Here is a 14286-nt window from a genome sequence, read left to right as displayed (position 1 = left end):
ACAGATAAGAATTGTTTTTCATGGCATTCTTTGTATCCGATTTGCCGAAGACTGATATGACCTGAGACATAGTCAAAATCATTTTATGTCTATTTAATTATTCATTTGAATAAATTCAAAACAATTCCATTACTAATCCATTCTAAATGTAGAGCATTTCTATTTGTTGAAGTAATCTACAGAAATATTTCTGTTGAATTCAAGAACTCGCCTGAGCTATTATTGGAAACTTTTGAATAATGACCATGGTCGATGCCAAGTGCTTAACGACTTGAGTGAAAAAAATATAAAAAACGAGTTCTTGAAAATTCTCCGATGTCTTTTTCTACTCGTCCACGTTAACTTTGACACGTTTCTATTGGTTGAAAAAAATTATTAAAAAATTTATATTGAATTTAAGGACTTGCCCAAAGTGAGTGAGTTTACTCGGCAATGGATTCACTCATCAGAAATTTTGAAACATATCTTGAAAACACAATCATAAATTATGGTCGTACTCTGCTCGCTTATGGTCGACGTGAATAAAAACATTGTACGTAACAAGTTCTTTTTTGACGAGTGTCCCGCGACAGTTGAAACTTGGCTCCGTGGATAGAAGGGGAAAATGTTGACCTCACTTTTTGTGGAAATTTTGCCTTCAAATTCAGACTTTAACAGTTCTCATCAGCCAGCCTAGCCTTTCAACCTAACCCAATATATTCACAATCACAGAAATCATAATTATATATCTTAAGACTAGAACGCGTTTTAAATATGACGGATGGAATCATTTTAAGAGAGAAATCTGTAATCGCTGAAACACTGTAAATGATCCATTCACAGCGGCGGCACATAAATCAATGTGCGTAAGAAGGGAAGTTGGGTAAAGTTATGCCGATTGCCTCTTCCCCCCGAAATACGTAGCACATTTGTTAGCGGACAATTCGTCGTAATATAATAGATGAAAACGATTTGTACAATTCAAAATATAACAATATCATTCTATAATATTCGAAAAATTATATCTTTTAACATGAGTAAACACAATTCGAAATATGAGATCATTGCATTATTTAGACATGGAGTTGTGTGTGAACGACTCATTTCATGTCATGCAACTAAATATTGACATATAAGTTTGATTAGTGTGAATATGGATGAAATTTCTATGCAAACGATTTGTTCAAAATAAAGTAGGTACTCTGAGAAAGCAACTACTTAACACACAAGCGCTTTCTAGACCTAAAAGGTAAATATTAGTTCTGTGAACACAATTCACATTATTCCGAATTGAATATTCCGAAAAATAAAGTTAGTGGGGCCCGTCTATACTTTTGAACAACTGTTGCAATAATTGAGAGAAACTATAAAACAGAGCTCGAGGTGTAAATACACATTTTTTTTTCATTATTCAATAAATCGATTCAATTTCTTGGGTTATTAGGCCACTATTACAATTTGGTTATATTTTTATTGATTTCACATATTCTATAAACAATGTAACTATCAGATTGCCCTGAGAAAATTTTAGTTTCATCAGATAAGGTTTAAACACAACATTTTCTACCAAAGCCGAGACTCGAATACATGTAAATAGATTGATGTATAACACTGACTTCTTTTAACCAGAGTAGATTATTATTATTGAAGAAAGGATGTTGGAACAAGTGCAAATTTTGTGTTCTATTGGTATTACGGGATTCATGTAATGTCACATTCGAAAATAGCTAGTGCAATCTTACAATTTATATCATAATAATTTTAATATCAACAGTTGTATTCGTGCCAGCATAAGGATGTCTACAGAATGCTGTATAATGTCCGCTGTAGGTAGACCCACTGTGATTCCAAAGTGCGCATATAGATTTTAACGACAAGGAGTCACATTGTCTGCTGCATAATTGTTCATATCTAATCCATCTAGAGGAAATTCGATGGCAACATTTAACTTGCCTCAAAATCTTTCTGTAGAAAATCTTTTTGAATGAATGACTAAAATACAGGGAAACTTATGGATCGATAGATACTTTGTGCATTTTCTTCTTTCCTTGCAAATTGAACACGTCGGTTTTTCATGTCCATCCAAAGCTTCCGCTCATGTGAAAAAATCCAAGCATTGTGATAAACTCAATTAGCCAGTTCTTTGTGGTATGGGGAGTGACAAATCCCAGAAAGGATCGAAGGTTACAGATGAGTGTCCACAATGTGTGCACTTCATCGTGGATTTTAATTGACCAACGAAATTATCTATAATCTTAAGAGTTATATGTACTCAAATAAATCAGCCATGACTCTTGTGCTTTTCCGCTTTCGCTCAATTTTTCGTTAATCTCCGTTAAGGTTGGTTTAGGTTTCTCAATAATTCTATTAACGTCATCATATAAACCTTCTGAAATATAACGAAGGAACTCCTGGGCGTCTTGATGCACATGACCTATGAATCGAGGGGCAAAACTCTGCATCTGACTTTTTAAGGAGACTGTGTTCACTACTCTATCAGATGAATCTTCTGACCACAATTATTTAATAACTTCTGCGAAAGCACCCTCCATACTAGAAATATTAGTATCGATATTTTTCATGTACTCATCCTTTTTCAAATATTCCAGTAACCATCTAGTATTTGATAAACATTGGATTACACTATTTACGAAACAGGTGTTGCCAATATTTTTCAACCCATCAAGTTCAAGGGTTTTGACTGAGGAATGTATCACTGATCTAATTGTGTTGTAGCTGTTGGTGATACGTTCGCTACCGCTGTTTTCTTTCCAGTAATCACAGATGCGATGATTCTTCCCACAATTGGACCAACGGAATGAGGAATTTGAATTGCTTGAAACTGAATCAGATATATTGGTGGTTTTTTCGAATTTTTGAGAGAAGGATAATTCCAGAACTTGTTTGTTTTCCTCTGCATCTTCTGAAACAATTGGGAAATGATCAATTTGCTGACTCCACCTTGCAATGTTCACGGAGTAGACGGAAGAGTACCCAATATTGATGTGGCATTACCCCTTTGAATGGCGATACGGATTCTTTGAATTAAAAATGAATAGGCTCGGTTGTTATTGGAGAATTCATCATTCTTCTACCTCAACAATTCAGAAGCATGAGATTCAAAAACACCAAAGGTTTCAATTGCAACAGGAAAGAAATAGTAGGAACTTAGGAAAGTGGAATATTTCCGAAATTTTGATTTTTCTGCAATCATAGCAGCTGCACCAGTGGAATAAGACGTAGCGGCAAGGTGTGAAGCTGCAACTGTATCCACGCAGGTGAAGTCCTAAACCAGAGGTTTTCCAAATTTCCAAGGAATTAGACTCAACGCATCTGGACACTTTCCATCACCTCGACTAACACCAAGGGGTTCAAGAACTGAAGGAACCTCTGCAGTGTCTTGATCAGGTGGTCTTTCAGACCACACAATAGGTCCACTCGAACATATATATTGTATGGAGTTGACAGAAAAAACTTAATCACAGTTTGATGGCCAATGAGTCAGAAATGTGTCAATAGTTTGCATTCTCAAGTGTTTTATATTTGACCATGATTTTGAATCAATATAAATAAAAATCAAAGTATTGTTGTTTAAGCAATATATTTATTTACATTATCACATATTAGGAAAAAGCTGTCAATTTCATGTTTGCTTACATAAAGAAGTATATTTACAAAAAAAAAAAATATAATATTTACAGGAAATCATACAACATATTTCCGCAAATGAATAAAGTCACCATATAGAGAAAACAAACCACTTTTTTGATACTCTGTATAAACCTTTACCTGTACATTTTTGCCTAATATCCTAGGAGGGAAAGTTAACTTTCAGAAATAAAATTGGTAAAAATCAACTCTCAGATATTGGAATATTATAGGATATAAAAATAGCACTAGAATATAGTTAAAATATATTAGGACAGTCGGACCAGTTTTGTTTTTCTTTAGCCTCCCAATATGTTCCTTTATAAGTATGATGAACTACATCAGAATCGTCTTCCTTAGTTTGTTCAAACCAAATGGGTTGGTATGGTTGATAAGGTCGTCCTATAAGACAGAAAACATCAATTTACTTATTCACGCCAATGAAAATCAATTTTTACCTTCAGTTGACGCCTTTTCTGCTTCAGCCTCTCTCTGCCTTCTCACAGCTCTTTGTTTCTCTTCTATTCTAATCTTCTCTTTGTTCGATTCGTCCCATTTACCCTCTTCCATCAATCTTTGATCAGGTCTTAATCTCGAGTCAGTTGGAGCTACTCCTTCTTCTGGTTCATTTAGTTGAGCAGCAAGTTCAGTGAAATTATAAAATCTGAAAAGAAGAGTTCGTAAATAATGATAATTAGCTCCAGCCGCTCATAGGAAAAACAGTCATTTATTAAAGACTCAAGGGAGTTCATCAAAAAAATTAGAGATGTGAAAATAGTTCCTGAAGACATACTAGTGAGCTTCGACGTGGTCTCTTTGTACAGGATAGTTCCGGTCAGGGACCCGATTCGGCTAATTGGCGAAGTATTCCTAGCAGATATAACCGCTCTCTTAGCTCAATGTTCAACATCAACTTCTTTCTAGTGGGATGGTGTTTTTACGAACAAACGGATGTTTTACAGCAATTGGAGTCTCCTTGAGGAACTCTATCGCCTAAAAATGCCTTCAAGGGAGGTGGGTACAACGAAGTAGAATTCGAGCGGGCCATACGACCCAGGAGAACGTCAGAGTAACCCCACCTGGACCCGTCAAAGCTTTCCTCCCTTATACTGAAAATGTTACAGATCGGATTGGAAGAATTTTAAAGAAACACGACATGAAACCAATATATAGGTCAACGAAAACTAACAGAGAGAGTCTAAGGTCAGATAAGGACTTAAGAGATAGTCTAAGGTCTGCTAAGACTTCAGTGAGCCTTAAGCAACACCAGGGGTATACCAAATCTTTTGTAGTTGCCGGTTGGTCATTGGAACCATGAAAAGAAGTATCGGTATCCATCTCTTTGAACACAAAAGAAATTGTCCATCCTGGTAAGCTGACAAACATGCTCTCACATTATCTAAATCGAAGATAAATAAAAACTCGACAAAACTAAAAATTACTATCCAATATATAGAAAGGCAATAGACATTCAAAAACACAGGAATAATTTCAGTAGAAAGGAAAAGGCACAATGATCATTAGTTAAATCTGGCATTGTGGTTTCTGAGTTGTAAACAACTCGAGCAACTCAACCGTTACTTCATCGTTTTTGTCTAGCGTAGGCAAAACAAAATAATTCAACTTGCTGTGATGCACAAATTGACCTGGTGTGTTTCAACTTATACTGGGAGTATGTGTCAGACAACAGCCTGCTCTTGTACCTCATTGGTCCGACCCTTCTTCAATTATTCAGAGAATCTTTGAGTTATGATTGGTATCCATGTCTTGTTGATGTTTAAGCTGAGAAGAGAAGAATTTTCGAAAAACATGGAGTTAGGGCTATTTTCAAGTCCACAAGAACGACGGAAAATAGTCTCAAGTCAGCAAAAGAACCCAGTAATCCATTTACACCCCATATAAGATAACAACACAAAAAAATCGTTGCATGTAAATAATATTCCCTCACAATGGAAAGTCGCAGTAAAAATAGTTTAGAAAAAGCAATAAATTCAATTAGTACATTTATTGTTGACTATCACATTTTTATAAGAAATATCAGATACCAGATATCACATCAACTTTGGAGAAATGCTGAATTTTAAAATGTGTCTGTGAAATCACATACTCGGTGAATATCCCCCACTTTGAAATATGTTTCAAAATGAATTTTTGTAATGACAAAAAGTTAATAAATGTATATATGATGTTGAACAGCAGTTGAACATCTCTCATGACAGTCTTACTTACCCTCACCAAGATCTTTAGTTACATCAAAACGATTTAAACCTAATTGCTTATATAATCCACAAATTTTGTTTTTAATGCTTATCTACAATAATAGTTTCAGTAAAAGTTGAGGTGATTAATTTATTTTGCAACAATCTATTCAGCCGTCTTTACCATTCTATATCAGCTTGCAGGAAAAAATACGTTATTTGTTAAATTTATTCCTATCACCGATATAATGTATGGTGTCTACATGAGATTTTTTTTCGATTCCTGAAAACTCCCACGAGGAACATACAAATCATCATTACCTCTAGTGCAATAATCAGGAACATCATTGCAGAAATAATGTATTCATCTAAGTGAGGCGGTATTTTGGAACATAATTATGTTAACTGAAAAACAGAAAAGCCCCTTTCTTATTGATCGGTAAAGGAATGTTTTATCATAGAACTGTTTTCCATTTCGTGTTTATGATATTCAGTTCTATTGGGCATTTGAAGTAGCTTGAAGATATTTAAAAACATTTTATATCTGAATATTCAAAGTCAAATTAATCAAGAATATCATTCTTTCTTATAATTGCGAAAGCCTGGAAGATATAGTTCCACGACAAGAAATACTAGTCGACTTCAATGCTACTTCTTTTCCTAATTTACTAACCTTTCAGAATCTTCCGGAGGGGGTCTACGTTTCCAGGCAACAACAGAAGGACCTGTTTGGTAAATTGGATTGCTGCTTGTTCCAGTATTGCCAGTAACAGGAGCAATTTCCACCTGATCATCCCAAGTACCATTTATGATCCACTTTACACTACCAGTGTTGTCCATCACCACGCCCTTCACTCGGCGTTGGGAATCACGGGTGAAATAAGAGTAAGGGATGTATTTGAGATGACAATTTATTCCAGCTGCATTACCCTTACCAATAATTTCCATATCACCTATAAGTTATTGTTTATATAATTATTACCAAATCTATTATTAAAATTTCCAAGGCACATTAATAGTTTATAATCTAGGGAACATTTTTCACAATGAAAGTCAAACGATATTTGGAATATATTGAGCAGAAATGTAAAAAGCTAAATCGACTGAAGAGAGTTCAAAATAAAATGCATTGTTGTACTTACAGCCATTTGTTTTAGAATTGAAAATGCAATATTTTAATTGAAAACGGAAATATTTATTTAGGAGCAATTACTTTTTGGAAAAAACCTTTTGGCTTTCTTCTTTACCATCATTATATGGAAAGTCTAGTTTCAAATCCAGAGTCATAAAATTGGTGACGGTATAAAAGACATTTTTTTCTGAGAGCTGTAAAATTTTATAAAATATTTCTATGCCATACGAAGGATTTTAAAAAATATTTGTTTTCATTGAACAACAACTGAACCAGCTATTTTGTTAGTTTTTGGTCAACTTAAAAAAATATTTGGCTCAAAATGTGCATAAAATATTGACTTCACATCACTGAAAGAGACTCATCTGCTTTTGTAGCAATGACAGTTTATAAAAACCATATATTCTTGTAATTATTTTGTTACCATTTAATTGAAAATAGGAATATTTTTTGTAGAAATTAGTTTTTGTGATCTACATATCTTCGTAACGAATTTTTATGAATGTATTCAATTTTTTTTTTGTTTCTTTGGAAGTTTTCAACTTTCTATGTAGTGATGGAGAAGTAAAAAAACAAAAGGTTTTTTCTCTGATATCTACTGAAAATGTTCCCTTTTCAATTAAACAAATTTTATATTGCTGGGATAGAATTAGTTAGCTGTAATATTTATGAAAGTTTTAGATGATTCATCTTTGTGTTACATGTTTGGACTTCTATTGTCTAAAAGAATTTGAACATGTTTGAAATCTACAAAAAAAAAACAAAAATTCGGATGGTGTACTTGAGAAGGAAATATTATCAATACCATATACCTACCATGAACCTACTGCATAATCTAATTCTTTAATAAACACATTTGAAAACCCCAATTGTTAGTTTTAAATGTCTGAAAACATTCTAAGATTTGACAAAGTAAAATATGTTAGAAAATGTTTTTGAAAAAAAAAATTATAGATTCAAAGTAATAGCACACTTTCAATGATTTTTTATGAAACTCCAAAAGGTGTGATATCATTTTAAATTATTTCCAATACTTACATTATGCTCATGGAAAAATTAAACTCCCATTTTGAATAATTTGTATAGAAAAATACTTGACACAAACACTATACACAAAAATATCAATTTAAATATTTCAGTGTGCAGAATATTAGACAGAGCCATTTCTTATTGGGGTTAAAGTATATCATTACTATATAAAATTAACTAACTGAAAAATATGAAATGCTCACAGTTCATTAGTATTTGTGTAGTAATAAAAACCCTAGAAATTTCTTGAAAAATATCATATAAATAATGAAAACTGTCAATTGGTCTGAAAATCAAAGAAATTGCTGACAATTCACATTTGTGCAAGCAATCATTCAAATAAGATCTCTTCCTGATAAACGCAATTGTTAACTGTTTAGTCTTTGATTTTCACTACATAAAAGCATGTTTCATTGTGTATTTTGTTAATGACTTTAATCATCCTAACTGTGCATAAATTTTGGCTTGAATAAAACTGAGTTGAAATTATCTCATATGATTATAGTTTTTCAGGAATAAATAAATTTTTATTATTATTATATTTCAAATGCAGTTCTGGAAAGGTCCCTTTATTTCTCAAATTAATTGTCTGTGAATGATCTACTAGTTTTCAAAACTTACCATGCTGGTCAACCCACAATTTCCCTACTATGATATTGTGTACAGTTGTAGTAACTTTTCTCCATGAATACCTATTTCTGCTCTCCTTGAACTCTGCATGGGCTACACCCAATGGTATAACCTAAAAAATACTTGGTAAATCTAGAAACGAGACACTCCTCATCTAACCCACTCACCTGCAAGTATTTTCCTCTAAATTTAGATGTCATGGTGAATTCTTGCCAACTGTTCCAACCCCTACCTTCACAGTATTGAGCTGCCATAGGTGGGTGGTGTGACACTTGTTCATTTATCGCTCTCCAGCCTAAATCTTCCATCCGATCACATTCATAGGTTTCACCTAGAAGAGGATTGAATGGTTTGCCTGTCCGGCTGCTAGTGGTAGCGTATGAAGAAATAGTGAAAGCAGCCAAATAAGCTAATTGTTCACAAGGATCGGTACATCTGTAAATGAATGATAACAATAAGCATTATTTTAAATTTATGTGAAATGAAATAAAACAAAATTTGGGAGGACTACAAAGTCGGTGACATCCAATTTTATCAGTAGAATCGAACTCAGAGAAACAGAAGGTTATTTATTGCAATATAAGTTTACACAAATGTATGTCTGCTAAATTATAAAACAGTGTAACAACTATGTTCTGGAAAATCCAAAATTGTTATGTGAACCTGCAAATTATGTGTTTTTACAATGAATACTTCAACTGATAGGTTTACTCGTAAGTACATAAAATATCTCTTGATATATTAGCAAATGTCCCAATCTATTTGTTTGTTTTATATTTGTATTGCATTGACGGTTTGGAGGTTATGATATATAATTTGTGACTCCTAACTACATGCTATGCGTGTGAAAAAGCTCATAAAATAGTTCAGAAAATGTTAACATTTATTTTTCAGTCTTTTGAATCCTCAATACCTAGTAGTGATGGACCCGTATGTACAATTATCTAACCATGTATAGTTTTTTTCATGTAGCCCAATCACAGTAAAGTGTAGCATCTTTTATACGGTTCTCAGCGTTCTTCAAACAGTCAGTAGTGCATTTCAAACAACTTAAGTAGTCACTGGGTTCTCCGGTTTCATTGTAGACCAAGATACCACTGATGAAAAGCTTTCCAGGAAGGAATTCTTATCCTTCGATTTGAAAATGCAAGATTAGTAACAAAACGGTATTTTGATATCCCTACTATCAAATAATCAGTGAACAGAAGTCGAAAGGTTATCATGTACTGCAGTCAATAGTTCAATTTGAACATCGTATTTCCTTATTTTCAATAAAGAAGTACATATGAGTAACTGGATTTGTTTAATTTAAACCAGTATGAAACAAAAAACTTCATAAATACATTACATACATACAATATTGATTTATGCAAGGGTCTGAGTACATATAGATTATTACATCTATGGAATGAAAGGAATATTAATAACAGCACATGGACTGTCTATGTGTTATCATTGATAATAATTAGTAAGAGATAAGTGCTAAATATTAGTATATTGAGTAGGTAGTATTATTTTTTATTATAGATTGAATAAGAGTGCACTCTTGTCTCTAGACCCATTAACTCCCTTCTTCTTTTATGAATGAAGGATAATTTGAGTGGTTGTAGAAGTTGAGTATGTTCAATTTTTCAAAACAATTCCTATGTGGGTCAACACATAAGGTAGTATAATATTGTATCTAACAGATGAAGGGACCTTTTTTTGTTTCTTGGTTCAGAAAGCAACCAATGAAATAAATAAAGGTTAAACCTTTGGCTTAGAACAAATTAAAAAAACATGCACTATTCTCAGTCATCACAACTCCAATACTCTTCTCCAAGCAAGTTTCACCAAGCAACCAAGTTAGCATCTTCAGGAGATGACAAAAATGAAGAAACCAACTAGGTTGGTGAAACGCGCATCAGGACGAGTAATGCAGTTCTGGTATTTGGGAAAACTGTTTTTTTTTGGAATCAAAGGTATGTACATACACAAAGTGAGTGTGAAAACACCTTTTCCAAGCCAGGTGTACAAAAAGTGTTTTTCCGTCTATCAAATTGAGTGAGGTTTTTGTATTCAACTTGTTTTAACATAATTCAATTGATAAATTATTCATCAGACTGGTGGAAGTTTTTGAAGAATTGAATGATGAAAGTATAAGATGATTTCATACATAAGAGAAATAGTATAAATTTGTAATGTATGTTTAAGCTCCTGATATCATGAGTAAAACAGCTGTGGTATACCTAAATTCAATATTTTTTTTTGGAAAACTAACATTTTTCAATGTTTATTCACTGGTTATTGATACACCTTCAATAACACAACATAGTTGAGACTTAATTCAATGAGAACCATTTTATTATGAGTAAATTGATATTCACTTATTAATAAAATAAAAATTATGTACTTACTTTGCTGCTTTATCTAACAAATCAGCATATTCAAAATCTTCAGTCAAACGCTGTAACATCGACAAAGGTTCATTGAAATTTACTGGCATGGGTATTTTTGACAGATCTTTCCCTATACAATTCTTCATGATGCTCCATAGATTCAATGGATAGTTAGGTTTATCAGGAATCCTTGTTCTTCTCTGACGTTTATTTATGGCTGTAGCAATTTCAACGTTCGCCGTACCGCTTTCTTGTTCTACTCGTGGAATATTTGAATGCTTTCCCGTTACCACTACTACCTGGCCGAACATTAAATTGGTTGGAAATGATATACCAATGAATTGAATCGACTTACTTGTTTCGTTTCCTGAGCTTCCTCAGTTTCACTTGAGCTGTCCGAGCTACTTCTTCTATGTCCTGTTCCTGTTCTGATGTTCAATGTGAAACGTTCATCAGCAGACTGATTTGGAGTACCACCACCTTCTGCTAATGCATCGTAAAATTCATTGTCATCTTCCTCCTCATTCTCACTTACTGAAAATATCAAAAAAGAATTATTTTTCTCGGAAAAAGCTACTAGCTTCACCACTGATTTCGAAATGAACAGTTTTTGAATAAAACTGGAATCACAAAAATTTAGGTTATGTCATCTACCAAAATGAAATATTCAACATGGAATTCTCAAAATTTGAAATACACTTCAACAAACACTGAAACAAAAGCCTCTCTTTTGAAAAAACAAGCAGGTTACATGTTTACTTGAAAATTTTGATGTGGTTTTGATTTGGAGGTTAAGTTAAGAAATTATTATTTTCTAATAGATATATTACTTACATTTGAAACGATGTAAAACGTTATTGCGATGATTTTTCATATTATTGACCGAAACTGACAACTAAACATATCATACAAGCATAATGAGTAATGATATTTATGGAAAGTAGGATATACGACCACCAAATACGGTGATTTGTCCGATAACAATACAATTACTGTATTCTGTACGTTTAAAATTAAAGAAAATCGAGTAATAAAGCACGAAGTGGCAATAATTATAATATTCAATTTTGAATCAAACTTGTTAACAAATTAATATGAAGGAAGAATTAGAGACGATTTATCATCGAGGTCAAATATTGCCCATGAGAATCAAAATAACCACAAGTTGTCATTGGCGTATCCAAAGGGAAATCATTACCCGTAATCAGAGATAAAATTTACCGAATATTAATTAAGCCCACCGTCCCTTGAATACTTAACATGATTTTACAAATAAAAGGATACCTCAATTTTACGTTTCATCAATTTGATTAATCATTCGAGCGAGCCAGCGAACTATTTTTTGCGAGTAGATATCCTTCACAAATGAATCTCATTAGAAAAATATCATTTAAATATTACAACACGAAGCAACTCAAAAAAGCACTCAAAATATTTATATTTTTGTTATGATGCTCAATTTGAAATAATTTCAAAATTGAATGAAAAAAAGAAAAAAAAAAGCTTTAAAATAGGACCAGTGGCATTCAACTCCAAATTTCTAACAACTACTCCAAGACGACTCTCATAAGTTGGTGTGACATAAAGCTGTTTAAGTTTTGAATTACTTTAATTTTGTTATTAGGCTTCCTGAAAAATATCAATATTTATGCCACATTTCAAATATGTATATGGTGGGATACACTTCCCGAGTCCATATTCTCATTCCTGTTTTTGAATTTATCCCAGTCAACTGTACTTTTCAGTTATGAAATAAATTAGCTTCAAACGTTGATGAAAATTATAAAGGGGATGTTTTGCAAACATTAATATCCTTTCGTTATTTCTTATCGGATTGTTGAAATAATTTCATTATCAAACATAAACATTATAAAAATATGAATAAATATTCAAGGTAATTCAAACTCCACTGACAGACGAGTTTCAAACATTTATTAGTCAATCTAATTATTTTAGATTGTTTTATTGAGGAAAAAATCCATAGAATTGATTGATAAAGAGAAAATGTTTAAAAAAAATCTGTTTAAAATCTGTTTTTCCGTTAATCAGTAAGTCAATAGATTACCTATTTATATCTGAACTAGAATAAATTCAACCCACATTTTTAGGTGCAACGCACATTTTTAGTTGTATCCTGTCTATTGTGAAATATCGTGTAAGTGAAAAAATTATAAAGTAATTTATATTCTTTCAAATTGACTCACGTAATAATGTATGCGAAGCTCGCTTGAACAAATAAAATATTTAATGTTATCAATCAAAATTATGTAATAGTACAGCTTCACACTGCATATGGAATGACTAATTAAAGATATCACAACGGTTTTGTTAAGAAACACATGTACTTTTTTCTAAGTTGGTTACTCTGAAAGAATAAAACTGGAAAAAATTCCAATAATGTACAATCTGCTATAAGAACAATTTGAGCATTTCGTCCGTTGTCCCATCGTCTTTGATAATGTCTACCGCAATAGTAGATGAAACGTCAGGCACAACAACCTGCAGACCACGGCATAGAAACCCGGAAAATAACCGGAAAACACAATCCCTTTTTTTCAACAGTTTTATAGATACACCTAATTTTAAAATTGTAAACGTCTCATTTACATAAAAATAAGAAAATTAATTAATGTATAATCAAGATATATACAACGAAGAGGTTTCTATTTTGTTCTGGAAAACAAAGTGAAACTGAGAAAATAAATCAAGCGATATTTTTTTTTATTTTTTAGGTGTTTTACCAACAAAATATTAAATGCTTCAAGAAACGTCAGTGGTCAGTAATGTTGGTTGAACTTATCTAATTAGTGCTAACTTTTATTACTGAAAATAAAATTGCCAAGTTTTACCACAATCGTAAAAGGGATATTTACAATATTAATTCACGAAAGGATATTTTAGAACAGTTCGACACTTTATATCTTGGAAACAATGAATTTCCATAAAATTAGCTTCTGAACACACAATTCAAATTTTTTATGGCAAATAGGAACCACGCTGCATAAAAGTATTGTTTTATCGCGTATATTATTGCTCGCGGCTTCGCTCGCGTAGAATTTGGTTTGCCACATCAAGTTTCGTAACGGACTATTTCAAACAAATAGTTACAATACTTTTTATTAGCCCAAACTTAAGGTTTCCAACTTCAAAACTGACGAAATTCAATAAAATCTTTGAAACTCTATTTTCCCCCTTAGCGGTGGAAATTCCTGATTCCCTTTCTTGATGCTTATTTACGCTATACAAAGAACCTACCTGCATATTTCCAAATTCTAGGCTCAGTAGCTTCGGC

At 32.6% G+C, this 14286-nt stretch overlaps 1 protein-coding gene across 4 annotated transcripts in view; it reads right to left on the bottom strand.

Moving 5' to 3' along the window:
• Positions 1–3563: 3563 nt before the first annotated feature.
• Osbp (Oxysterol binding protein) overlaps positions 3564–14286 on the bottom strand; it is a 56960-nt gene continuing 46237 nt past the window's right edge. For all 4 annotated transcript variants that reach the window (XM_023174176.2, XM_023174177.2, XM_023174178.2 and 1 more), the window contains 7 exons: positions 11350–11528; positions 11013–11293; positions 8784–9051; positions 8608–8728; positions 6499–6778; positions 4086–4291; positions 3564–4029 (listed from right to left, as the gene is read on the bottom strand). In XM_023174176.2, coding sequence (XP_023029944.1) covers positions 3887–4029; positions 4086–4291; positions 6499–6778; positions 8608–8728; positions 8784–9051; positions 11013–11293; positions 11350–11528 — 1478 coding nt within the window. In that variant the 3' untranslated portion in view covers positions 3564–3886. The remainder of the gene's footprint in view (positions 4030–4085; positions 4292–6498; positions 6779–8607; positions 8729–8783; positions 9052–11012; positions 11294–11349; positions 11529–14286) is intronic.

Source organism: Leptinotarsa decemlineata, unplaced genomic scaffold (assembly GCF_025532065.1).
Source record: "Leptinotarsa decemlineata unplaced genomic scaffold, Ldec_3_MD MMD2_tig00026354_RagTag_RagTag, whole genome shotgun sequence".
Lineage (NCBI taxonomy): Eukaryota > Metazoa > Arthropoda > Insecta > Coleoptera > Chrysomelidae > Leptinotarsa > Leptinotarsa decemlineata.
This window is presented reverse-complemented; position numbering and strand designations above follow the sequence as displayed.